This window comes from Pseudophryne corroboree, chromosome 4 (genome assembly GCF_028390025.1).
Source record: "Pseudophryne corroboree isolate aPseCor3 chromosome 4, aPseCor3.hap2, whole genome shotgun sequence".
Taxonomy (NCBI): Eukaryota; Metazoa; Chordata; class Amphibia; order Anura; family Myobatrachidae; genus Pseudophryne; species Pseudophryne corroboree.
The window spans coordinates 664776123-664801349 of record NC_086447.1 but is presented as its reverse complement, the minus strand read 5'-3'; the positions used below and the strand labels follow the sequence as shown (position 1 = coordinate 664801349).

Below are 25227 nucleotides of genomic sequence, written 5' to 3'. Positions count from 1 at the left end.
TAATGCACTATTGGCGCCCCCCATTATTCTATCTTCTCTAGACATATATACATATATATATATATATATATATATACATTGCTGTTCACCTTGACGAAGGGACGTACCAGCCCCGAAAACGTTGGTTATGGCGTGTGATTTTTAATACACATTTTGTACCTGCAAAGTCTCTGAGTGCCGCAGTTCATTCCTATATGTTATGCTCCCTACCATACTGGAGGCACTGGAGCAGTCAGCCAGCGATTCATTGGAGTGCCGGTCCATACATCGTTACTATATATATATTGAACTCGATGGACAAATGGTCTTTTTTTCAACCTTATAAACTATGTTACTATTTTATATATATATATATATATATATATATATAACATCCAAATGGGCCCGCACCCTCCTTCACAGTATTACAGCTGCCGTGAGGCCCATAAGCAAATACTTACCGGTTCCAAAGTATGGCACACATCGTATGACACACATCGGACTTCCCATGAAATAAATCAAAGTCAAGTTGTCTTGACTTTGACTATATATATATAAAAGGAAAAAAGGCACTGTACTCGTATATTTATGACACACTGGGGGATATTCAATTGTGTGAAATGTCAGTTGGATATCTGTTTTTTCCTATCTAATAGACAGGAAAAAACAGACACCCAACTGACTTTTCAAACATTTGAATTCCCCACACTGAATGAAGTATGGACATATACGCAGAGCAGTACACACACACATGCACAGTATAAGCCCTCCCATCTATATAATGAGAGAGCGGAGCCCACTCATTGCCTTATATCAGCTGGGTACCTGCTGGTCTCCTTTCCCCCCAACTTTTGCTGGCAGTATCAGGGTCCTCTCCTGTCACTCGCTCACTGGAATTTTGATCCGGAAGAGACTGAGAGACTGAGCTCGGCGGCTGGCGGTGGACAGGGGACTCCGGTCTGCATCCCTTTCCCCTCCTTGGGATACTGCCAGGCTTCCTCTGGTAGATCCTCCCGGTATGCGGGGCCCGGCGTTGCCGTGGGAGATGGCTGCACCTCCTGTGCAGGTGAAGGTGTGCGCGGTGCGCTCACTATATCTCTGGGTCCGGAATGCAGAAAATGAGCAGCCTCGGCCATTGTGCTGCAGTGCTAACGGAGCTCCGGTCTCTTTCTGGATGGTCATATGACACATCCGAGGTGTCCAATCACAGCTCAAGCCAATGTGAGGCATGCCTCACTTGGCTCTGTTTTAAGTGGTGTGATTGGTCTCTATGTAACCCTGTCCCGATCTACAGGCAGCGCTGCAGCAGTCCCCAACTATGAGACGTGAGGCAGAGCGGTTGCTACCTCACGTCTAGTTTCTCCCTGCAGTTATACAGAGATCCTAAAATATGGAGAGTTTAAACTACACAAATGATTACTTTAATATGAAGAAGCTGATTATATGTTATAAATATCTTCTTTGTATTATTCTAATCATTTTTATAGTCAAGACTGGAGAATGACAGGGAGTATGACAGGTGAGGCACTGCCTCCCCTGACTGCACGTCTCTGACTTGGGTCATATTCCCAATATATTTCATTATAGTGTGGAAATATTGCAACTACAGCAAAATACAATATCCAAAATACTTCTGCACCGAAGCATTTCGGATATGGGAGACTCATTCTGTAGTACCACTTCTACACTTTATTACGTCAAATGCAATTCTTAAGATTAGGTTTACATTGTATGCCAAAGGTTCCAAAATGTGGTCCTCAAGGCACCGTATATCCATGCTTGTCCACAGGTGACTTAATTAGTACCTCAGTCAATTTTATTTAACCATCTGTGCTCAGCCATGGCTATACCTAAAACCTGGACCATAACTACAGACCCTCCCCATACAGATTCCGGACTCCTGGTTCAGATCCATCCAACTGTTAATACAACAATTTATCTGGTCTCGGAGACGGCCAAGAATAAGCCGATCCATTATGATCCGCTCTACCCGAAATGGTGGTTTCCAATTGCCTGACATCAGAGGCTACTATTGGGCAATAATGCTCAATAGGGTTCTGGATTGGACGAGGAGTCGGGAAACAATGCAATGGGTGGATATAGAGGGGCTATATATGCAACAATTCCCAGAGATCTTTCCCTGGCTCCCCTCCCTACCTAAACCCCCATCCCCCCACCCAACTATTACGGCGACCCTATCGTTTTGGAAAAAGGTGCGCCGCTGGCCCTTTCTCTCTTCCGATTTTGGCCCATTGACCTCTTTTTTAGCAAACCCCGACTTCCAGCCCCGTTTGACTCCCTCCCACTTTCGTGACTGGGCCCTCGAAGGCCTCTTTAGAGTAGGCCAGATGACAACCTCCACAGGAGTTAAACAATTCTCAGAAATACGGTTAAAATGGGAAGTTCCGCAACGTGACTTTTGGAAGTACCTACAGCTTAGACATTTTTTGCACTCAGAGCGTAGGTATCTCCGAGCCTCACGCGAGTTAACACAGTTTGAGAGGATGTGTGTCGCCACATGCCCCCCCCAGCACACTATCTCCTCACTTTATAAACTACTACAGACCCCAAACACCCAGACGCCCATACCCTTCAAGCTGGCCTGGGAAAGAGATCTCGGGATCTCCCTGACAGACAAAGACTGGCAGACGATATTTCTCAAATCCCACAAAAGCTCAGTCTGCATACAAGTTAGGGAAACCCAATATAAGCTCTTAATGAGATGGTACAGGCATCCCTCTCTCCTCCACTTCATGTATCCTGGAGTGACGGACAGATGCTGGCGATGTCTCAGCGCTACAAGCTCCCTGATGCATATCTGGTGGAACTGTCCCCTACTAAAACCATTCTGGAGGGATGTTATATCCACTTCTCAAGACATACTTCACACACCTGTCCCCACAGACCCAGCATTCTGGTTACTTTCCCACTCCTCAATCTCACTGGCTCAACATAACACGTCGTTACTTCGGCACCTGTCTAATGCAGCGAGGGCAATCATCCCCACATTATGGAGATCACAACTCCCACCCACTAGGAAACTATGGTTTAACAGAATTAATCATTATATGAATATGGAAAACACTCTCCTGGTCTCCAGAGATAAACTATCGGAGTTCATGACCATGTGGATGCCCTGGATAAAGTATATGTCCTCTAAAGATTACAAGGACTATGTCTATGCTGCCAAATGATCTCAACGCACAATCGATCGAATAGATAGATTGTACCACATTCCCTCCCCAATTCAACAATTCCCCCTAGTTTGGTCACACTATGTTTTCTCTCTACTATTCCTCTCATTTCTTCCCTCTCCTTTCTCTACAGCTTCTATACAATGCCATTTAAGATTGCAATTACACCATAGTATGGATAGATGGCGAGGGGATACCAGACGAATGTTATAGAAACACCTACTTACGCTAATGCCTATATTAACCCCCCAGCAATGGGGATGATGCGCCACCCTACTCTTTAAGGCTATGATGTATTAGACCTTCATTTGTGTCCTGACGATTTTCTTCCTCATCTGTTAAAATGTGATGCAATCTTTATTACTGCTATACTGTCCTAAATAAAAAACAGATTATACAAAAAAAAACCTGGACCATTAGGGTGCATTGAGGACCGCATTTTGCAACCTCTGTTGTATGTACTGGCTACAAAGTAACACTAATATTTTCTGTTATGCATGTCATTTTTAGTTCTGTTCCTATTCTGAATGGTATATACAGTATATACTGATTTTTAAACAGTATTTCCTTATATCACAGCCATGTTTCCTTACTAAGTTTTTGTCCCTTTATTAAACTCTTATGTATAGTTCTACTACCTGTTCTTTCTGCTTGCAGCCCACATGCTATGTATTTTAAAGAGTAAATGGTACATACAGATTTGTGAAACATTTCATTATTTTGGCATCTAACAAAAGTAAAAAGTTCTCAGGTGAGAAATATATTGTAGTTATGTATATAAAATATTTCTCTTTAGGAATTTTCCCTGTGCCTTGCATTGTGAATCACATTCCAGTCTCTTGATTTGTTTTCATCGGTCACCAAGGTTATGCATGACAAACAAGTGAGATTTTTTGTCTTCTATATATTTAAATTTACAGCAAGCTCGGAAATGTCAAGTTCACTCATTTCATTTATGTGAAAGTGGACAAGACATCTGACACAATTTCATTCTATGTGAAGACTATACAGCTGGGAAGCTTAGCCAAGTCTATTGCTTTGAATATGTTTTTTTTTAGTTAGTACTGCATAGCACCTTAGGGGGGTATTCAATTAGCTCCGGTAATCTCTGAGCTATTGATTGCATCCCCCTGCCTATCCAATCTAGGCCCACTTTCGCATGTTTTTAAGGCATTTTCGCCAATGCCTTTTCACCTTTTTTTTTAAGTGAAAAGGTATTGGTAAAAAATGCCTCAAGATCTGCAAAAACAGCCCGCATTTTTGCCGGCACAGGTGAGAAAACATGTGGATTCGCCGATCCACATGTTTTTTGCTCCTGCTAAATTTTTCAAGCAGACGAAAAAACAACACTGCTATTGAATAGAGCGAATCCCCATTTACCCTAAATTAATGAAAAGTCCCAGTTTTTTTTTCCTAGGCAAAAAAAAAAAAACAGACCTAATTGAATACCCCTCTTCATCTGTACACTTTTTAGTGAATTGCACCCCATAGTAGAGATGACTGGACTCAGCACAAACTGACAGAATTGCTAGCTAGTGGTGGGATTGAAAGACTAGAACATTTCACAATCCAATTTCGAGAATGATAAATCAAGTTGTTTAGCATCTTACCCAAACAATGTTACTGTGAGTTTGTTCGAGTGTGAGTAGAGTTCAAGTTCAAGACCATTAGGACAGCCTTGACATTACCTGGTTATTAACAAGTAGTACCCTGAGCCGAAGACTTACAAGTGAGGTTGGCAATCTAGAGATAAAAGGCTTTATTCAAAGTTGTACGCAAATTCAAAATGAGTTGAGGAATAAAAACTGCATTTATCAACCTACTGTATTCTGATTTGGGTAAAGATGCGATATGCGATCATTTCTGCATAGGTAGCATATGGGTCCCACTCAATACAGGTAACAGGATCAGATGCACCAGGAATACAACAGGAGGGGCAGTGGCACAGTGAGTACAAAAGATACTCAATGCACCCAGAGTATAATAAATGGTAGGAAAGTATAGATAAGAAGTACCCAAGTTGTTTGGAGTCTGTGTAATGCAAAACTAACAAGACAAATATAATTTTTTTATTTTTTTATTTTTTTGGGGCAACCTTCCCCTGCCTAGAGTAGGAAATACTGTATGTTTATTTGTTTTAAAAAAGAGTGATTAGTTCACTGTAGCCCTGTGTTTGTAACCCTTCTACAGCATCAGTCTCACTTCATTTACAGTATTGTGTCTTAGATGCAATGGATGAATCAAACATGACCCATGGCCGTCATCATCATCATCATCATCATCATCAAGAGCACACAACTTGCACTGGAATCTTGTTCCTCCAAACTAGTGTATGTGCTTCTTTTAGGTTACCATCTTGCCCTCAATGCACAATGCACATCAACATGCCATTAACATCTACAGTACATGCTTATACAGTACTTGAGGAAATAGGCTACACTAGTTCTTGTCAAGTCCAAAGTGAAAGTTGTTTATGCAGTGCTCTGTGAAAGTAGGAGGTCAGTGTACCTGTTCCATACGTTGCAGGGAATACCCTCATTCTGCCCAAATTCTCCGTCAGCTTGTGCTCCTTTGCAAACTTCACCATCTAGCTGCATGTGATTTAGCAGAAATCTAAGCACTAGCAAACGGAGGCCTACATCAGGACCACTGATTGTGCCTCATAAAAGACCTATAGTAAATGGTCAACATTCACCTTCTGGGAAGAAAACGACAGTATTCATCTACAAAGAACTCATTCCAGCTCTAATCCATTATGTTTCCATTTTTGTAAACTTTATTAGAAGTCCAACAAAATGGCATCACATTGGAAGACATTCTTATAAGACCATCCCAAAACAAATAACCTTGCATATTTTTTTGACTTAATAATATGTCATCTTCATTCTGATAGCACATAGTAATTTTTTAATTGAGTTTTCTATTATAAATAGTACAGTGCTATTACACAGCAATAATAAATCTTGAAGTTAAGAAACCAAAATCCCACAAATCGTTTCCAAGAAAATTAATATGTATTTATTCATTTTTATCAGACTTGTGTTCTATGCCAAATACTGTAAGCAAAGGTTTATTTGGCTCCATCTGGACTTTAACGTAGCTTCACTGAAGTAGAGTGAGCGGAAAATCCATAGTAAGTGTTCCGCTATTTGATAGCAAGACATTTAATTATTGTACATAGTTTCAAAAGCCAGGAATTTGGTTGATCAAAGACTGGTTTGCTTAACAGAACAGCCAAACACAACAAACTATGGATCTTCGCAGACATTGTAGCAAACATATAAACATATGTATTTAGGTGTGTCTTTATGAGAAATCTACTCATAATATAGATAAACTGCTATGTCACATCTGCTAACTGCCCCTGCTATTATAAGGAAGCTATTGCCGAGGTGGCCCCTAGATGTATAGGGCGAAGACAGTGCTCTTTCCACTTTAATACTGTAATAGACCAGCAAGTGAGCCCCAGCTTAGGTTATATGTAGAAAACTGATGTTTTTGTGGTATTATAATCTTTTATTTTTAAGGTAACACAAAGTATCCATGGCATCGTAAAATGGGCCTTATGCAGAGACAGACAACATGAACACAGTTGATGTGTCTTTGTACGCATTGACTGTGCTCAAATGATGCAGGAGGCGCCTTGAGTAATGCCAACTCCTGTCGGCTTCTGTGATCCGCTGCTACATACAAAAACACAGCATCGGATCACTCTGTGTGAACATCGGCCATCAGAGTAACTCTCAGGTTACTCAGGATGGATGGTGTTTTCATGGAGTCAGAGGCAGTGAAGCTGCATTAAGGACGTAGTCACTGACCTTAGCACACCCAGAAAATGGGTGCAACAAACCGTCATTTTCTAGAATGCTGCCCACCCCTCCCTACCCCCAATCAGCCACAGCCTTTAAATAAGGCAATGGCTTAGGGGTCACTGCAAGTATCTGACAGAAAGAGACCTGCACATCTGGAAATATTGGAGCTGTATGCAAACCATTGAGTTAGCCAACATATCTGAACCTGGCACAATGCATATACTTAGTAAGTGTGATATATCACAAGTACAGTACAATACATTGTAAAATGGCATATCTTGGAACAGAGGCAATAGAACAACAGACTAGGTAGGCAGGAAAGTAAAAGTGAGCTTAGGAAACGTACAAGTGAGAGTAGGAAACTCACATCGATCCCTATGTACTAAGCCTTGGAGAGAGATAAAATGGACGGAGATAAAGTACCCACCAGCAGCTCCTAACTGTCATTTTTAAAACACAGCCAGCATTGGACGTATATTTTCCATGAAATACATTGGAATTATTTCATTATACGCCAGTGCAAAGACAATTACAGGTACAGGTGTCTGCATACACAACCAGCCTGGAAATACTGAAAAAGCTGTTTAAAGTCTGAAAATAAAAATCATGGGTAACCAATTCCAATCTAGTAGATGGATTTGTCCTTTCACGGACAGGAAAAGTTACTTAATATATGTCACATGTAAAATACATATGGGGTCTATGCAGGGGCATAACTAGAACTAGGCCTCATAGCAAAATCTTGAAAGGGCCCCCCGCCATTGTCAGTATAATGCCCCTTATGGGAGCAGGAGAGAGAGAGTGAAAGAGGGAGAGAGATGGGGGTCAAGGGGAGAGAGAGAGAAGGGGGAGAGGGGGGAGAGGACATAATGAGAGAGAGAGAGGGTGTCAGAGAGAGAGAGAGCGGGGAGGAGTAAGAGAGAGGGAGGGAAGTGAGCAAGAGTGTCAGGGGAGGAAGGGAGAGAGAAAGAGAGGGGAGCAAAAGAGAGTGAGGGGCAGATTTATTAAGCCTGGTGAAGTGTTAAAGTGGAAGGTGAAAACGCACCAGCCAATCAGCTCCTAACTGTAATTTTTGAAACCCAGCCTGTAACATGGAAGTTAGGAGCTGATTGGCTGGTGCGTTATCACTTTCCACTTTATCACTTCACCAGGCTTAATAAATCTGCCCCTCAGAGTGCAAGGTAGAGACAGAGAGGGAGAGAGATAACAGGAGAGAGAGGGTGTCAGGGAGGGAGTGAGAGAGTGTCAGGGAGAGAGAGAGGTAGACAGAGTCAGAGAGAGGGAGAGAGAGTGATGGTATCAGGAAAGAGAGGGGGAGAGATACAGATTTAGTTTCGGGAGAGAGTGTCAGACAGGGATAGAGAAAGTGTCAGGGAGAGAGAGAGGCAGTGTCAGGGAGAGAGAGAGGCAGTGTCAGGGAGAGAGAGAGGGGCACAGTATAAGGGAGGGATTGTAAAAGGTTGCGCTTCTTTCTGTATTTTCTCCAAATGTTGTTCACCTTTTTCTGTGGAAAGGGATTTAATTTCCATTAGCATGTTATTAATGAATGTTAATTTCTTTTTAACAGCATAGCAAGCACTTCATGTCTCTACTACCTACAGTGGTGACAGCTGGAAAAATCCTGCCATGTCCAACACCTGCTACACATTATTAGTACTGTTTTTGTCCAACTCCAGAGATTCCAGTATTTTGCAGTGAGTCTAATAGTGGTATTCCAATAAGTCATGATGCGATTTTGGGTGGTAAAAATGTCCGGATATCGCGATTAATGACCAATGGTCATTATCGGGGTATCCAATTGGAGGCCTTTTTTATCAGGCAAAATTGGACCCATGATCACAGAAAAACACATGGAATCGGGGATAAATCCCCAATCCTACGTGTTATTGCGGCTCTGGCGGCTGTTTATCGGGGTTAAGCCTAATCCCTGATAAATGCCAGCATCGCACGATAACAGCCGGAATCAGGGCTAAAAAGAAAGCCCTCAGCGATCCTGTTAGCAGTGGTAAAGACTCCCCCTCTCCAGCGATGCCCTCCTGAGCACACAGTACATCAGCTTAGTGCTGAAGCGCTGTGTCTCCCTGCCTGGCCGGCTCCACAGCGCATGTACAGGATCTTGCTTATCACGCAAGATCCCCTGCACAGTCTGAAGCTGGCACCCGCCACAGCCAGGGACAGTGTGGCCTGCTGTGGGGATAGGGCATCGACACATGCAGCTGTCGATATCGATAGCTGCAGGTGTCAGAACGGTCAGCACATTGCACTCATATATCAGCCTGCTATCTTATAGATAGCAGCGCCAATATGGACTGAGGCAATATGGACAGGACAGGGGCTGCCATCATACATGGGGGAGAAGTGGTATACTGCACATGACGTGCGCTGATACCGCTTCTCCCCATAACGGCTGATGATATATTTACTTCTTAATGATATAAGTCAGTGGGTTCCCAAACTTTCTTGAATCACAGTGCCCCATTGTACAATATCAGCAATTTTTCACGGCAGCCCTAGTTCAAAAGGGGTGGACTTCAGTTTGCCGGCGGCCGGGCTCCCGACGACCAGCATACCAGCGCTGGAATCCCGACCACCGGCATACCAACAGCTTTATCTCTCTCTTGGGGTCCACAACCCCCCTGGAGGGAGATTAGGTAGCGCGCCACCGTGCCCACAAGGGGCTCATTTGCGCTCGCCCAGCTGTCAGTATGCCAGCAGTCGAGATTCCGGCACCGGTATGCTGGCCGCCGGGAGCCCGACCACCGGCTTAACATACTACACCCGTTCAAAATTATCTTATTAAGGAATTCAGGAAAAAATATTAAATTAATATCCCTTTTCCACTGAAATCCTGGATCCGACCCAGGTTTTGAAACATGGTTCCAACCCGGAACAGACCCCTTTTGCAATGCGGCTCCAACCTGGATTATTATTATTTATTTATTTATTTATTAACAGTTTCTTATATAGCGCAGCAAATTCCATTGCGCTTTACAATTGGAAATAACAATGATATAACAAAACTGGGTAATAACAAACAGTCATACAGGTAGGAAGGCCCTGCTCACAAGCTTACAATTTATAGGGAAATAGGCATGGATACACAAGGATAGGTGTTATCTATTGCAGAGTCGGCCACCAGACTCCAAAGGTTCTTGGTGGGCTGTAAGATATGGTCATACAGCAATGATGAACCGGGGTCGAGAGGAAGGGAAAGTGAAGAATGAGAAGACATGTGAGGATGTGTGTAGACTGTGCAGAGTGGATGCAATTTGATCAGAAGGTTTATGAAAGTTATATGTGCGGTTCTGGAATTTGATACACTTGCCTGAAGAGGTGTTTTCAGGGAACGCTTGAAGGTTTGGAGACTAGAAGAGAGTCTTATTGTGCATGGTAGGGCATTCCACAGAGTGGGTGCAGCCCGAAGAAAGTCCTGCAATCCAGGTAGGCTCCTTTCACACTGCACCCATGTGCAGTGTTAACTGTTCTGCTGGCGCTTGGAGATGACATCATCTCCAAGCATCGGTGAGCCAGCTCTTGCTATGTTTTTAACGGGAACCGGGTCGGAAGACCCGGGTCACTCGTTTACACTGCCCCATTACCCATGTCCAACCCTGCTCGCTTCCCAGGTAGGATTCCCGGGTCACTGGACGCAGATTATTTTTTGGGGACCTTTTTCCACTGAGCTGCAACCTGGGTTAACCCGGGAATAATCTCTTTGTTTTTTTTCTGATTGGACTGAAAGGTACACTGTAGCCGCCACTTTTGTTTTTGTGTTATAATTTTTAATACTTATAACTAGAAGAAATAGTTGAAATCATTTCAGAAATGTATAAAATAAGCACTTGATGATCCTTATCCAGAGTATGTAAACTGCTATAATTCTTCTATTAACTTGTAACTTTAGGTGAGTATCAGTACATTTGGTTCATAGAAAGAAGTACTGTATAATAATGAAATATCATACAGGATAGATGTGTACACAAAGGGAGAGATTCAAATGTTTGAAAAGTCAGTTGGGAGTCCTAATAGACAGGAAAAAACAGACACCCAACCGACTTTTCAAACATTTGAATCTCCCCCAAAGAATCATTGGAATATTAAGCAGTAGGAGTGTTTACAAATAAACTATAAAGAGTGTAGAAAGACACATGCAGTTAACACTGATGGCATATCTGGTGTCCATATGGATGGTTGGAACCAGTAACATGACTGAGGCACTTTCTTCTTAGTCCATTATCATAACTATTCTCAGAAACATGATTACATGAGGCAATATTCCGTGACTATTTTAAAAATTATTCATATTTAAAAAGAAGGTGCCTTAATAACGAGTAATAACGCATTAGGATAATTACAGATCCATATATATATTATTGACTTGTTTTATGCTGCATAATTAATTTTATGCCAATACCTGCCTCCATCCAGGTTGGGTCTGGGAAACAGGCGCTGGGGATCCCAGCAGTTAGCATACTGATCCCGGGATGACGGCAGCAAAATGCCGGAGGGGGTGCTTGCGCAACAAAAGCCCTTGCGGGCTCGGTGTCCCTGTCAGTCAACATGCTAACTGTCGGGCTGGTAAGCGGGCGGGGTCCAAGTGTTGTCATGCTGATCGCTGGGATCCTGAGCACCAGTCACATGACCAGATCCCCAGCAAGTGTAATACACTGCAGAAACCTCATGGTCAGTAGTTCACACCTATGAGTACAGCAAACAAAACCGACATAAGATCACTGTGCAGAAACAAGACAACTACTAACTGCAATAGTAAAAACATACTACTGTAGGTTATTCCTTAACAATGTCTGTTTGCTGGGAAAAAATTTCCAAAAAGAGACCCTACTATTCAAGCTAAGGGCAGTATCCTATTAGCCCTGAAGCCGTTCATTGGTTGCCGTAGGGCCACTACTGCTGACACAAGAAACATCTATGGACTTCTGTTGCCAACTAAACATGAGTGCTGTTTTGTTTTTTTTTCCATTGAAAGAAGTGAGGGGTCCACATCATGGGCCTCCACAGACCTTAATCTGGTCCTAACTGAGGGGCAGAAGACAAAGTCCTATCTTGTAGTATCAGTTTGTGTTCTTCAATTGGTCAGTTGATTATCTGGAAGCCCCACTACTATTAGCAACACTGTACACTATTTCTACAGCTTATCTGATCCCCAGATTTTCAAACTTGTAGTCACCAGTTGCAACACACCTTCTAGCTTCCGTGACCAGTGATAAGTGCATCTAATACTCTCATGTAAGAAGTCACTGCCATATACAGTACATGGAAAGGGGAGACACAAAGAGGTGCCCGGTGACTTCACTCACATCTTGTCCTTCATAGCCAAATACCTACTGTAAGTTCTAAATTCTGCATGCATAAAGCATATGCTACATTTAGACAAATTTGCCTTCTGGCAGACTTCTTTTCATTGCCCATAAGGAAGATAGGCACAGATTTATCAAGCCTTGGAAAGTGATAAATTGCACGGTGATAAAGTACCAACCAATCAGCTCTCGACTTTCACTTTTCAAACACATCCTGTGACATGTCAGTTAGAAGCTGATTGGCTGGAACTTTGTCACTGTGCAATTTATCACTCTCCAAGGCTTGATAAATCTGTGCTATAATCTGCTGCGTACAGAGTACAGGTTTCCAATAAACAGACCTGTGCTTAACTGTTGCCATATCCAAGAACAATGGACATTACAAAATTGTCTTTATAGATTAACTTGGTTGAGGTGGCATTTTCTTTAATTTTTTTTATCTTCCACCATTCACACATGCCAAACTGGGACCAAATAGGACTTACCCCTGATCTGGCTATGATCAGCACCAACCCACTATAATCTAGCCAGAAACACCCCCATTTTGGTTGAAACTGAAACTCCACCATCTCACAGCCCACAAATTAGCAATGTCCATCATAACTGGGACAGTCACTTTGTTGGTTTAAGCAATATTCATGATCATTGTATGGAAACTATTTATACAACAGGTAGTATAGCTAGTGGCGGAACTGCAGATCCAAGCAGGCCGTCACTGCACATAAGCCAGCCCCAGCACATTCTCAGAATAGCATATGCATCAGCACTGCCAACTGACCCCAAATCTTCCAGTGATGCCCAGTTATTATTAACCATTATGCCCCTGGGTAAATTATTATAAATAATGTGCACAAAAGTTGAAGCCCAGTTGTCCTCTTTCTTTTGAACATTGGTTCAGACCACAAAAAGGCTATCTTTGTTGCACATGGGTGTCACATGCTCTTTAAGCATAATCAATTTTAAATGTGTAAGTTTGATATCACGGTGAGAGCAGACTAGCACGTTAGCAGTGGTGAAATGCAGTACCGCTGGTCCCCATAGCAATATTTGGTTGAGGGCCCAGCAATACTGTAACTCTTACCACTTACAGGGGTGTCAAGAGGACATGACTAGAAATTGCCGAGGACTGGGCTTGTCTGGGGGCCCAAGCCAGTAAGGGATACTGAGTACTCTCGCCCTAAAAGCTTCTTCACAGAGGGCTTGACTCTGAGCTGAAAGAAGAAAAAGCGAGCAAGTAACTGTGTACCTGGATAAACCATGTTGCACTGCAAGGGATGCAAATACATAAAAAAACTTAATGTGGGATAAATCTGGATTGCTCTTGCATGTAGCCCACAAATACTTGGGCGCTTTATTTTGCCCAGGTGCACAGTTACTTGCCTCTTTCTTGCTTTATTCCCAAATCAGAATCAGGTCCAGAGTCTTGTATTCTGAGTGCGGCATGTCCACTTGGCCATGCGAGATGTCTCAGCAGTCTTGATCAGAAAAGCTTTTTTTTTTTTTTTTCTATGAGTTCATATTTATTGCTAATTTTAAAAAGTGTAATCTCATATGCAGTTCATTTAACATGAAAGAGATTATAGTGGAGTGTTTCAGAGGTGGACGCTAAGCAGTAGCAAGCTACTACTGCGAATTTATGGTATTGCTGCTACCAATGAGATTCCCAATGAGTGCAGCTCAAATCTGCTGTGGTATGCACAAAGGTGCACCATTGAATGGACATCGACCGCATCATTGCATTTCTGAAAAACCCAATGGCGGCCAGTGTTACAGGAACTGCATCTGCCAACACAGTCCCTGACACTGGCATGCCCCCAATCAAGAGCCACAACCCGTCACCACCCAGAAACGCCTACTGGAACTGCATGCATCCCCATACAGTTCTTATCTGTATCCACAGGCTACTGCCATCCACCCATAATTATCACCTTGCACTTATCACTGTTTGATCATTGCTTTATCACTTCTCCAGGCTTAATACATCTGCCCCAAAGTACCAGCCAATCAGCTCCTAACTGCAATATCACAGACTGTGTTTGAAAAATGACAGTTAGGAGCAGACTGGCTGGTACTTTATCTCTGTCCACTTTATCTCTTTTCAAGGCTTATTACATAGACCCTTATATGTATTGTACACGTGATCTATAATAACTAACTTTTCCTGTCAGTGAAAGGACAAATCCATCTGTTAGTTTGGAAATGATTACCCATGATTTTTATTTTCAGACTTTAAACAGCTTTTTCAGTATTTCCAGGCTGGTTGTGTATAGAGTGAGAGGGGGTGCAGACACCTGTGATTGTCTTTGTACTGGCGTATGCTGAAGAATTCCACTGCATGGAAAATATACGTCCAATGCTTAATGCTTATTGAAGATTCGGGGCAGTAGCAGGACCCAAATCTTTCCAGTTTTAACAGCTCATTTTAAATATAAATTATGATTTATTTAATAAAGTACTCTTCAAATAGTTCATAGTTTGTCATTCCAACTTTTTCTGTACCTTAACACAGAAGTGGTTACAAGACACACTAACACACACACATTTGTTCATAGACAATTAAAAAAGTATTTGGTTTCTTTATGCACAGACATGTACAGTAAAGGAGTTTAGGGAGAAATTTCCATTATTACAATAAATTGGAGTAGAAGTGACTGTACAGGTTCAGACAGGCAGTCATCATTTTAATCCGGTGCCCTCGTCATGCAGAAGGTACATATGTCCATAGGGTAGAGGAGCGTTGCTTTATTTTACTTTCTTCTAGTTTATTTTATACAATAAGAATAACAAAAATTCCCCTCGAATCATGATACCCTGGATTCTCTGTGACAGCATTTATTAGGTCCCTGGAATCTATCCAAAAACGAAATTCCTAGATAAATCATATGGTTGTCTGCCTGGGGAATTTTAGCAAGACACAACAGTGAGAAAGGTACCAAAGAACGAGCTAAGATTTTTATATTACATATATCTATCTATATATCTATCTATCTATCTATCTATCTATCTATCTATCTATCTATCTATCTATCTATCTATCAACATATAACACTTATACCTATGCACACACATTAGATAGATAGATAGATAGATAGATAGATAGATAGATAGATAGATAGATAGATAGATAGATAGATAGATAGATGATAGTATAGAAATACACATATAAATATGTTTATTTGTTTATAATTTAACGATTGTCTACTAGACAGCATTTATAAACGGATACTGAACACACAATGTAAAAGATAATTAAACAGCAACTGTCTGAAGTGTTTGCCATCAGGAGTGGCATATGGTAGCAGGTCAATTGGCATCTGTACAAAGTAATGTACCCTACCTGTTACTGCCACTGAGGAGACCAGAAGAGACAGCAGCATAAGAGCCAGGAGAGAGAGGGAAGCAGGCATTCTTCTGCTCCTATTCCGTTCAGCCATCCTTGGCATGAAATACCCCAAGAAAGTTGGGAGACTGCAGCAAAACAGAAAGCTACAGAAAATAGTGAGCTTAGGACGAGATGTAAGAAATTCCTTCTGTGAAACTGCAGCAGACACTACTCCTAATAGATCCAGAAGTTATCTCAGCCTTTCCTCTTTTCATCTGTTCTTTCCTTTGCAATTCTTCTTCTGTTCTGAACAGAAGGAAATGATGTATATTGCATCCATTAGAAGAGAGAGGCTGCCCTCTAGTGTAACTCCTGGCCAAGCAAACTATGGACAACATTCTTGTGGTTAGTAAAAACCCTATTAAAAAAGTAAAAAAAAATCTTGTTTTAGAACTCAAGCACAACTGAAAAAATATCCTATAGGTGAGTGTTTTCTGGGACTAAATAAATGCACAAGAAATAATAAGTATTTTCCATAAAGACTGTCCTGGTATCTGTATAAAAAAGTGTAAAAGTACAGAATGTTAAAAAAACAAGCAGCTTTGTTTTCCCCATATGCCTGTCAGTCATTAGTTTGTACACATCTTTCTGCAATTTTGACCAAATCATAGTTTTATCTTTACAGGTTTTTTTTTTTGGTTTTTTTTAGCTTTGTGTTAAGCTGGGCAGATGATATGCAGTGCAGGAAGCATACAGTAGGAGCTGTATCATACCCCAAAGGCAGTAAAACTAAACCTATCTTATCTGTGTGAAGCTGGGTACCGCTTTTACAATCACTCTGCTGTTCAGGTGAACGCTCCCAATAAGTATTGTGCCCCCTGCTTGACCCACTGTCACCCTTCTCGCATCCCTGGACACACTGTGCACACAGAGCGTCATTGTTTGTTCTCAACTTTACACTTTGTCTTATTGATGTAGTGTACTGTATAGAGGGGTCAGTAGTGTAAGGTATAGAGTGGTCAGTGGTGTGTGTAGGGTTTAGGGGTGTCAGTAATGTAGTGTAGGGTATAGAGATGGGTCAGTGATATACAGTATATGTAGGGTATAGAGGGGTCAGTAGTGTAGAGCAGGGGTGGCCAACCAGTCAGAGTCAAAGAGCCAAAAAATCTTGTTAGGTACGTCAAAGAGCCGAAGATGAGCATGCACAAATGGGGTGAGGCCTTGTGCCGTCTAGGCTACGCCCTGGTATAATATACATTGAAAAATCCAGTTCCACATAAATAATTTTTTAAAGCCAGATCCAACATAAAATAGTCACTTCCGCATAAAATAATTGAAAAACCAAAACCATATAAAATATAATAAAAGACGATTCACATAGTACACTTCAGGTCTCCCATGTGTCACTTCAGTCAGCAAGCACCCTGCTGTGTCACTCCAGTCAGCTCCCCCACCTGTCACTCCTGCTAGAACCCTCCTATGTCACTTCATCCAGCTTTCCCATGTGTCACTCCTGCTAGAACCCTCATGTGTCACTTCAGAGCCCCCCCCCAACTCATGCCATTGTAGCAGCTCCTTATTACCCCTTTCACATCGCACAAATATCCCGGTATCGACCCGGGTCGATGTGCGGTGTGAATGGGCCATGGTCGAATTCCTGGGTTGCCTGACCTGATAATTCAACCCAGGTTATAAGCAGTGTTATTCCTGGGTTGAACACCAGCTCAGTGGCAGCGTAAATGGGTTCCCGGGTCGATGGTACCCGCTCACAACATAGGGAGAGGCGGCACGGAGATGAGCTCATCTACCAACGCCGCCTCCTCCCCCGCTAACGCCCTTCCCCCTGCAGCTATGGCAACCAACCCTACAAATTGCCGGGTTGGGAAGCCACCTGTTAGGGTCCAATGCCGATCCCACTCGGGAAGGACCGTTTATAATTCCCGGGTGGGATCCTGCATTGGTGACGTGAAAGGGGCTTAAGGATCCTCTGTTTGACGGTGGGTGTTTCATCTCTAGTATCTGACTTCCTCAGTCCACAGCCCTCGTAGTGCATCCGCGTGTCTTTCTGGAGTGCAGTGGTTACCGGATCTATTGTGGTAATGTGACTTCAAGTGTCAGGAGCCACATTTAAAGAAAGAAAGAGCCACATGCGGCTGAAGAGCCACAGGTTGGCCTCCCCTGGTGTAGAGTATAGAGGGATCAGGGATGTATTAGCAGGCACAGAGGGGTCAGTGATGTAGTGTACTGTATAGAGGGGTCAGTAATGTAGTTTAAGGTAGATAGGTCTGTGAAGCAGCATAGGGTATAGAGAGGTCAGTGATGCAGCATAGGATATAGAGAGCAGAGCCATAGCTACGTGTGTGCCAGGTCTGCCTGGCACACAGCGCAGTTGCCCTGAGGGCGCAACTTCCCGCATTTTTTGCCTAAAGTCAGCAGCATTGTAATGAGTCAAAATGACTCATTACAAGCCGCCTGTGTGCGTGTGCTGCCATCGAAGAGGAAAAGCTCCGGGGGCAGAGGAGGAGGAGGAGGGAGGGGGACTCCGGAGCCACAGCAGCGCTATGTAATTGGTGGCGGCGTCGCTGCAGCTGTCCCTCTCCTTCACATTGGCTAGCTGCGATTGCACACTTCCGCCAGGGAGCAGAGAGGGAACGATTGCGGCCAGCCAATGTGAAGGATAGGGACAGCTGCAACAGAACCACTGGCAGCACGGCCCAGATGGAGTCAGAAGTGCCCACAAAGAGAAGCTGCTTGTCCTCAGAGCTGCGGCAGGTGACAGAATTTGGCCAGCCGCTGCAGTACTGGGATTAAGGGTAGGCTGCTGGGGGAGGACACAGAGCAGGAGAGGACAGAAGCTCCTCCTCCTCTCTTTCTTTTTCAGACCATGCCCCTTTTTTGGGATGCGCACCATGGGCGCCGGGGGGAGGGGGGTGCGAATTTCACCACCTCTCTAGGACCACTTTAAGCACTGCACAGAAGTGCATGTGACTGACTCCTGCTTGCCCTGCATGATGCATGCTGCTCTGCCTCTGATAGGGACTGTCACTGCACCAGTACAGAAGGTGTGACCATCTCCACATCTGCCCCCAGCCCAGCCACACATGTCCCACCTGCACTGCACCTCCCCCTGCACACACCTGACTCTTTCTACCCATACATTCTCATACCCTACAACTGTACCTTTTTAATAGGTAAAGTACCCTTTTTTTATGGTCTGTGCCGATTTTTGTCTCTCAAAACTTCCATTGAAAGTTTTAGGAAAAGGGGCGTGACCACGTGTGAATGTGTGTCCCCCTCCTGTGTGAATGTGTCTCCCCCTCCTGTGTGAATGTGTCTACCCCTCTAGTGTGACTGTGCCCCCCCTCCTATCTGACTGTGCCCCCCCCCACTCCTGTGTGACTGTGTCCCCCACTACTGTGTGACTCTGTCAGGTGACCCCCCCCATTCCTGTGTGACTGTGGCCCCCATCCTGTGTGACTTTCACCCATTCCTATGTGACTGTGTCCCCCCTCTCCTGTGTGAATGTGTGCCCCCTCCAGTGTGTGTCCATGTACCCAACACATATGTGCGTGACCATCTCCCCTCCTGTGCGTGTGTCAATTGTGTCTGTCCCCTCCTCTGTGCGTGTCCCCTATAGTGTGTGTGTGTGTGTTTGTGTGTGTGTGTGTGTGTGTGTGTGTGTCAATTGTGCGTGTCCCCTCCTGTTTGTGTGTTAGCAGTGTGTGAGAGAAGCGTGTCACTGTGGAGATCACCTGCGATTAAATTTGCCAGCCAGCCCCTGGAAGTGTGACAGCTGGGACACGGAAGGAGGAGACACCCGGAGAAGCGTAAGGTCAGTGACAGCAGTGCTGTGGGGTGTGCAGTGGGTGATTGGGGGAAGGGAGCTGGCTGCATTGCTGGCTCCCACTGATAGTGTCAGTGCAGTATTCCAGGTCCACTTGTCCCTGCTTCCCACTGCTACTCCCATCCTGAGCCCAACTCATTGATGACTTTAAGTGCTTACAAAATTTCAAGTAGAATTCTCTAGCTTCATATATAACGGCAGATAGCTCAATGAATAGAGTGTCTGACTGCAATGCCACATGCAGTGGGTATAAATATTGGGTATGTCAGCATCTTGAAATGTACTAAAGGACAGTGTGACTGAATAACAAATAGCTCTCAAACTAAGTTCATGAATGTTGCATAGGTATTAGGGACGGAAGGGGTGGAGGAAGGAGACAGGGGTGGTCAGGAGATGCTGGGCTTCAAAAAGGGGGTAAGCTACAAGTGAAAGTAATTAAAACAGATAATTGACAATTGCTGTCAACAGCGCCCCCTGTCCTGCAGAAATGTGTGCAGTGTCACACTTTTACGGGCGGATTGGGAACAAAAAGCGGCCCTGGAAAAATTTGTATTAGTGGCCCCACTTGGGCAGCACCAGAGGTGTAAGGTCTAGCCATGGGCCATGGCAGCAGCACCCTCCCACCCAAGACTTTCCAGATAGTGGGCATGTCCAGCATCCAGGGGGAAGTTAAAAATAAATAAAATTAAATATTATGAGCACATTATATGATACATCTGCAGAATTTAGGAAACTATATCATTCTTTAGAATGATATATTTTCTTGCTTATTACACCAACCGTATCCCAATCACTATTCACTCAATCTTATATGTCAGCCAAGCAGGCAGACAGAGCATACACTACATCATCTGCAATCACAGGCTAAGTGGCAAAGTCATTTTCATATATGCAAATTATTTTACATCTTACTCATTATGTCTATAAAAAGGACCACATGTCCTCAAACAAAACAGGCCCCACGGGTGCGTCGGCCCACCGGGAATCTTCCCTGTAAACCCTATGCCCAATCCGCCTCTGCACACTTTGCACACACCTAGTTACAGCCCTGGAATAAGGTATTTGTAATGGCACAGGTTAGAGGCAAAGAAGAATGGGGTGATGGGAAATAAGAGAAACATTAGCCAGTGGAGGATGAGAAGAGGTTGGAAATCTGAGTGAATGCAAGAAATGTCTTGTTCATGTAGAGTCTGTAACTATGGTGCTGTAGTAGCTGTACCAAGGACCTCAAATCTTCTGAATTGTTTTAGTGTGTCATTCTGTAAGGTGGTGATTTACTCAAAATGTGATATGAACCACACAAGGTTACTGCCTTAGGGAGCAAGGCTGCGGAGAGGAAGGTTAGGCACTAGGAGGAGGGTTAGGTTGTGGGAGGGGAGGTTTAGGGTTAGGTTGTGTCAAGAGCCACCATGGCCCATGACTTCCACAGTGTCCGGTTGTCGCTAAGTGACTGGATGCTTGTGAACGTCTGCTCCCTGGCCGCCGGCTTCTTGGGAACCTTGGACGCTAGCCAGTCAGGGTTGCTAGGGAGACAGGGGACCCATGGTGGTACGTGCAGCGGGACAGCTGCACAGTATATATAATTAAGGGAGGATTGCCTGGGATGTGTGTGTGATTGGTCCATGCTCCCTTTATATCCTGTGTCTGCCCCTCACTTCTTGCTAGTCATGATGCCTGATTGCAGCGGGAGCCATCGTCTCTCTGTACAAGAGTTCCCCGTAATAGCACTTATTCTGGTTTTTATTCAGTCCAACCTCACAGTATTTTGTGTGCATTGTATATCTGTTCCCTTTTCCAGAACTGCTTGTCTTAGTAACTATCTTATTCTCTATCTGTTTGCTAAATATTGTTACCCCATCTGTGTGCCGGTATCCCCATTTATTCTTCATTAGCTTGGTATCCTAGTTATGCGGTAGCTCATTACCTGTACTTTTCCTGTTTGTTTGTGTGAGTGGTCCTCTCCATCCTTGCATTACCATCTCATTTCTCTTTTTCTTATATTTCCTTCCTTGTTCATATTCTAGTCACACCAGTTCTCTCATACTGTGCTCAGTTTATATTCCCGACCTTATCATCATTGTCTTTTCTCTTCGTCCTACTTATCCAGTTTCTGTTTCCTTGTGCTTTCTTTTGTTTTTCTCCTTACTGGCATTTATTCGGGTCACTCTGGTTTAAGCTTGTACTACCATCAGTAGCGTAAGTCCTGGTGGCATCTCAATACCGGTAGGCACGTCTAGTCTCAAGGGAAAAGTGGATATTATAGGCAAGAAGACCTACTGCTGAGTTCTACGAGTCTTAAGCCTTGGGTGTACAAGGGTCTCTGCCCACACGATAACCACGGCTTCAGCTTCCTTAACCACTTTTTTCCCTCAAAAACCGCTCCAAAATTGTTGGGGTTTTTTTATTAGTGAATTGGGTAAAGAACATGAATTTAACCTTATCCAAAATGATTTGAGTTAAAAAAAAAGTGTTTTTTTTTAAATAAATTAGTTTTCTCAAACATCGGTCAACAAGATCGGTAACATCAGAACATTGGTAAAATTGCAACCATCGCGTCATTACTTTTTACCAACAAGACAGCTGCCAGGTACACAGTGGGGGATCTGGGGGTGGCTTGGGGGGATTGTTTTACACTTTCCCAGCGGCTGCCATTGTCTGCAGCCGCTGGGTGGGGGCTCCTGCCGTGCTGACCGATCAGCAAGGATCGGCAGCATGGCAACACTGAGGGAAGGGTGCAGGGAGGCAGAGGGACCCGAGCAGCAGCGGATGGAAGTTGCAGCTGCTAACACTGTTTATCTGACTAGTCGCATCCTGTGCAACCAGGTCAGATAAAGTACTGCTTGGTGTGGTCGCATTTGATGCGACCATGCCAGGCAAGTGGTTAAGAAGAACCTGTCCCTGTCGTAACAGGTTGTGGGTAGGGAGGGTTAGGGTTAGTGGGAGAGTAAGGAGAAGGGTTAACAGACTTACTAAAATGTGTCAGGAGTCTGGACGATGCTACTGCAATTTAAGCAACGTACCCCCGCGCTGGTCCCGTCCTGCACATGCATGCAGTTAATGCGGTGAGCCCGCATCAACTGCGAACGCTCTGCCTGATTGACAGGCAGAGGGTTTTGCAAAGTGGGCGGAGACGGCACATTTTCGGAGCGGTGCGGGGGACACAGGGGAGTGTCGGTAGTTTTATTGGCAGGTAGCATGCTGGGCGGCCTTGCCCTTGCGCTAAAATGCAGACTCTGCTACTCTTACTGAATTAGGCCCTCTGACCGTCAGAATGCCACTGTTGGTATTCTGACCACCGACATCCTGACTGTTGGGATCCCCTAGCCAACACTGAGGATGGGAAAGCTGTAATAAATTAATTTATGCGAGAGTCAAGTAGCAACACGATTTGTGCAACCATGTTACACAAAAATGTTGTGTAACTTAGAAGTTGCATAGTCCCACCTAGTTTCAAGAACTTGAGGTAAATTTACCAAAGACACCAATTAATATTACTCGTTTAATATAATCAAATGATGATGCTTGCTTAAACAAATTAAAATAGGATTTTAATTACCTACCAGTAAATCCTTTTCTCATAGTCCATAGACATAGAGGATGCTGGGGTCCCCATTAGTACCATGGGTATGGACGGGTCCACTAGGAGCCATGGGCACTTTAAGAGTTTAATAGTGTGGGCTGGCTCCTCCCTCTATGCCCCTCCTATCAGACCCAGTTTAGAAAATGTGCCCGGTGGAGCAGGTCACAGCTAGGGGAGCTCCTAGGAGTTCTTTTAGTTTTATTGTTTTTTTAAAGAGTTAGGTACAGGGAGGCTGCTGGCAACAGCCTCCCTGCTTCGTGGGACTTAGGGAGGGAGTAGGATCCAACCCTTGAGGTTAATGGCCCCTATCTCCGCTGTCAGGACACTGAGCTCCTGAGGGTGTCGATCGCAAGCCCCTGAGGCGACCGCTCGCTCCCGCAGCACTGCCGCCACCCCCTAACAGAGCCAGAAGACGTCGGTGGTGAGTAGGATGCTGGCGCCCTGACAATCGGGGAGCTGGTGGAAATGGTGGCATCAGGGTGGAAGCGCGGCGCTGATGCTGCGCTCCGGAGGGCCCAGAGGTACAGTGTGCGGCACTGTGAGGGGCCAGTGCAAACTTGGGCAAGAGCAAACACCCTTACACTGGTCACTATTGCTATCAGCGACATCTGTACTATTGCTAGCGCCATTACCTCAGGCCAGTATAATCTGTATAAGTGCGGGAAGACGCGTTATTTTAGGGGGCTGAGCTTCTCCTCAGAGTGGATCCAGCACTCACCAGTGCCATTTTCTCCCTGCAGATCACACTACAGAGACGCTGACAGGGAGCGCTGACCCTCCACATAACTCCAGCTATCCTGTGCGGTACCAGGGGGTTGTAGAAGGGGGGGGGAGAGTGTTTATTCACATTACTGTGTAGTCTGTTTAGGTTACTCTGTCAGTGCCAGGCATTTATTATTATAACTGTGTACTGGGGCGCTGTGTGGGCTGGCTCCCTAACTCTGTGTCTCTCTGAAGGTACTTGGGGGAAACTGTGTCTGACATTTTCCTGTGTGTGTATGCTATATATCTCGCATTACCATGTCTAGGGATTCTGTATCTTGTGCTGCGGAGTATGTATCTTCTCCAGAAGAGTCTATTCCATGTACTCAGGAATGCAATATACTGTCTCAGCCCTCTGAATCCGAACCCCAGTGGGTGGCTTCTATTAAGGGTATGATATCCCAGATTTCATCTAGGATAGCTCATTATGAGACTGAAACACAGGTTTTAAAAAAATCTGTAGAGGTTTTGTTGTATTCTACTCCCACTACCTCAACAAACTCTCCTAGAATATGCCCCAAAAAAGCGTGCTCTAGCCCAGGTAATGCAAGTCGACACGGATACCGATTCGGGTGACGGCGATGGGGATATACTGTGGGGGGAGACAGGGGTGTAGCGAGGGTGGCTCCAATGCAAGAGTCAAGTAGCAACACGGTTTGTGCAACCATGTTACACAAAAATTTTGTGTAACTTAGAAGTTGCATAGTCCCACCTTGTTTCAAGGCCTTGAGGTAAATTTACCAAAGACACAAATTAATATTACTCGTTTAATATAATCAAATGATGATGCTTGCTTGCTTAATCAAATTAAAATAGGATTTTAATTACCTACCAGTAAATCCTTTTCTCGTAGTCCGTAGAGGATGCTGGGGTCCACATTAGTACCATGGGGTATAGACGGGTCCACTAGGAGCCATGGGCACTTTAAGAGTTTAATAGTGTGGGCTGGCTCCTCACTCTATGCCCCTCCTACTAGACACAGTCTAGAAACTGTGCCCGAGGAGACGGACATACTTTGAGAGAAGGAAATACACAGATAGTAGTGAGATTCATACCAGCTCACACATAACAAGGCAAACCATGCAAACCTGCTTGAAACAATTCAGCAACAGCGAAACAACAGTACTTAACCAAGCAACAATGCAGTACTTAACCAAGTAACAAGGCAGTACTGAGCCAGGTAACAACTACAGGAAAACGAAGCACTTGGCGGGCGCCCAGCATCCTCTACGGACTACGAGAAAAGGATTTACCGGTAGGTAATTAAAATCCTATTTTCTCTTATGTCCTAGAGGATGCTGGGGTCCACATTAGTACCATGGGGATGTACCAAAGCTCCCAGTACGGGAGGGAGAGCGCTGACACTCCTGCAGAACCGATTGACCAAACTTTAGGTCCTCAGAGGCTAAAGTTTCG

The 25227-nt window shown here is 44.2% G+C and overlaps 1 protein-coding gene across 1 annotated transcript in view; it reads right to left on the bottom strand.

Annotated features, from left to right (window-relative positions):
* Positions 1-15885, bottom strand: part of FNDC1 (fibronectin type III domain containing 1) — a 399147-nt gene extending 383262 nt beyond the window's left edge. The window contains 1 exon segment of the mRNA XM_063917820.1: positions 15641-15885. Coding sequence (XP_063773890.1) covers positions 15641-15746 — 106 coding nt within the window. The 5' untranslated portion in view covers positions 15747-15885.
* Positions 15886-25227: the final 9342 nt, after the last annotated feature.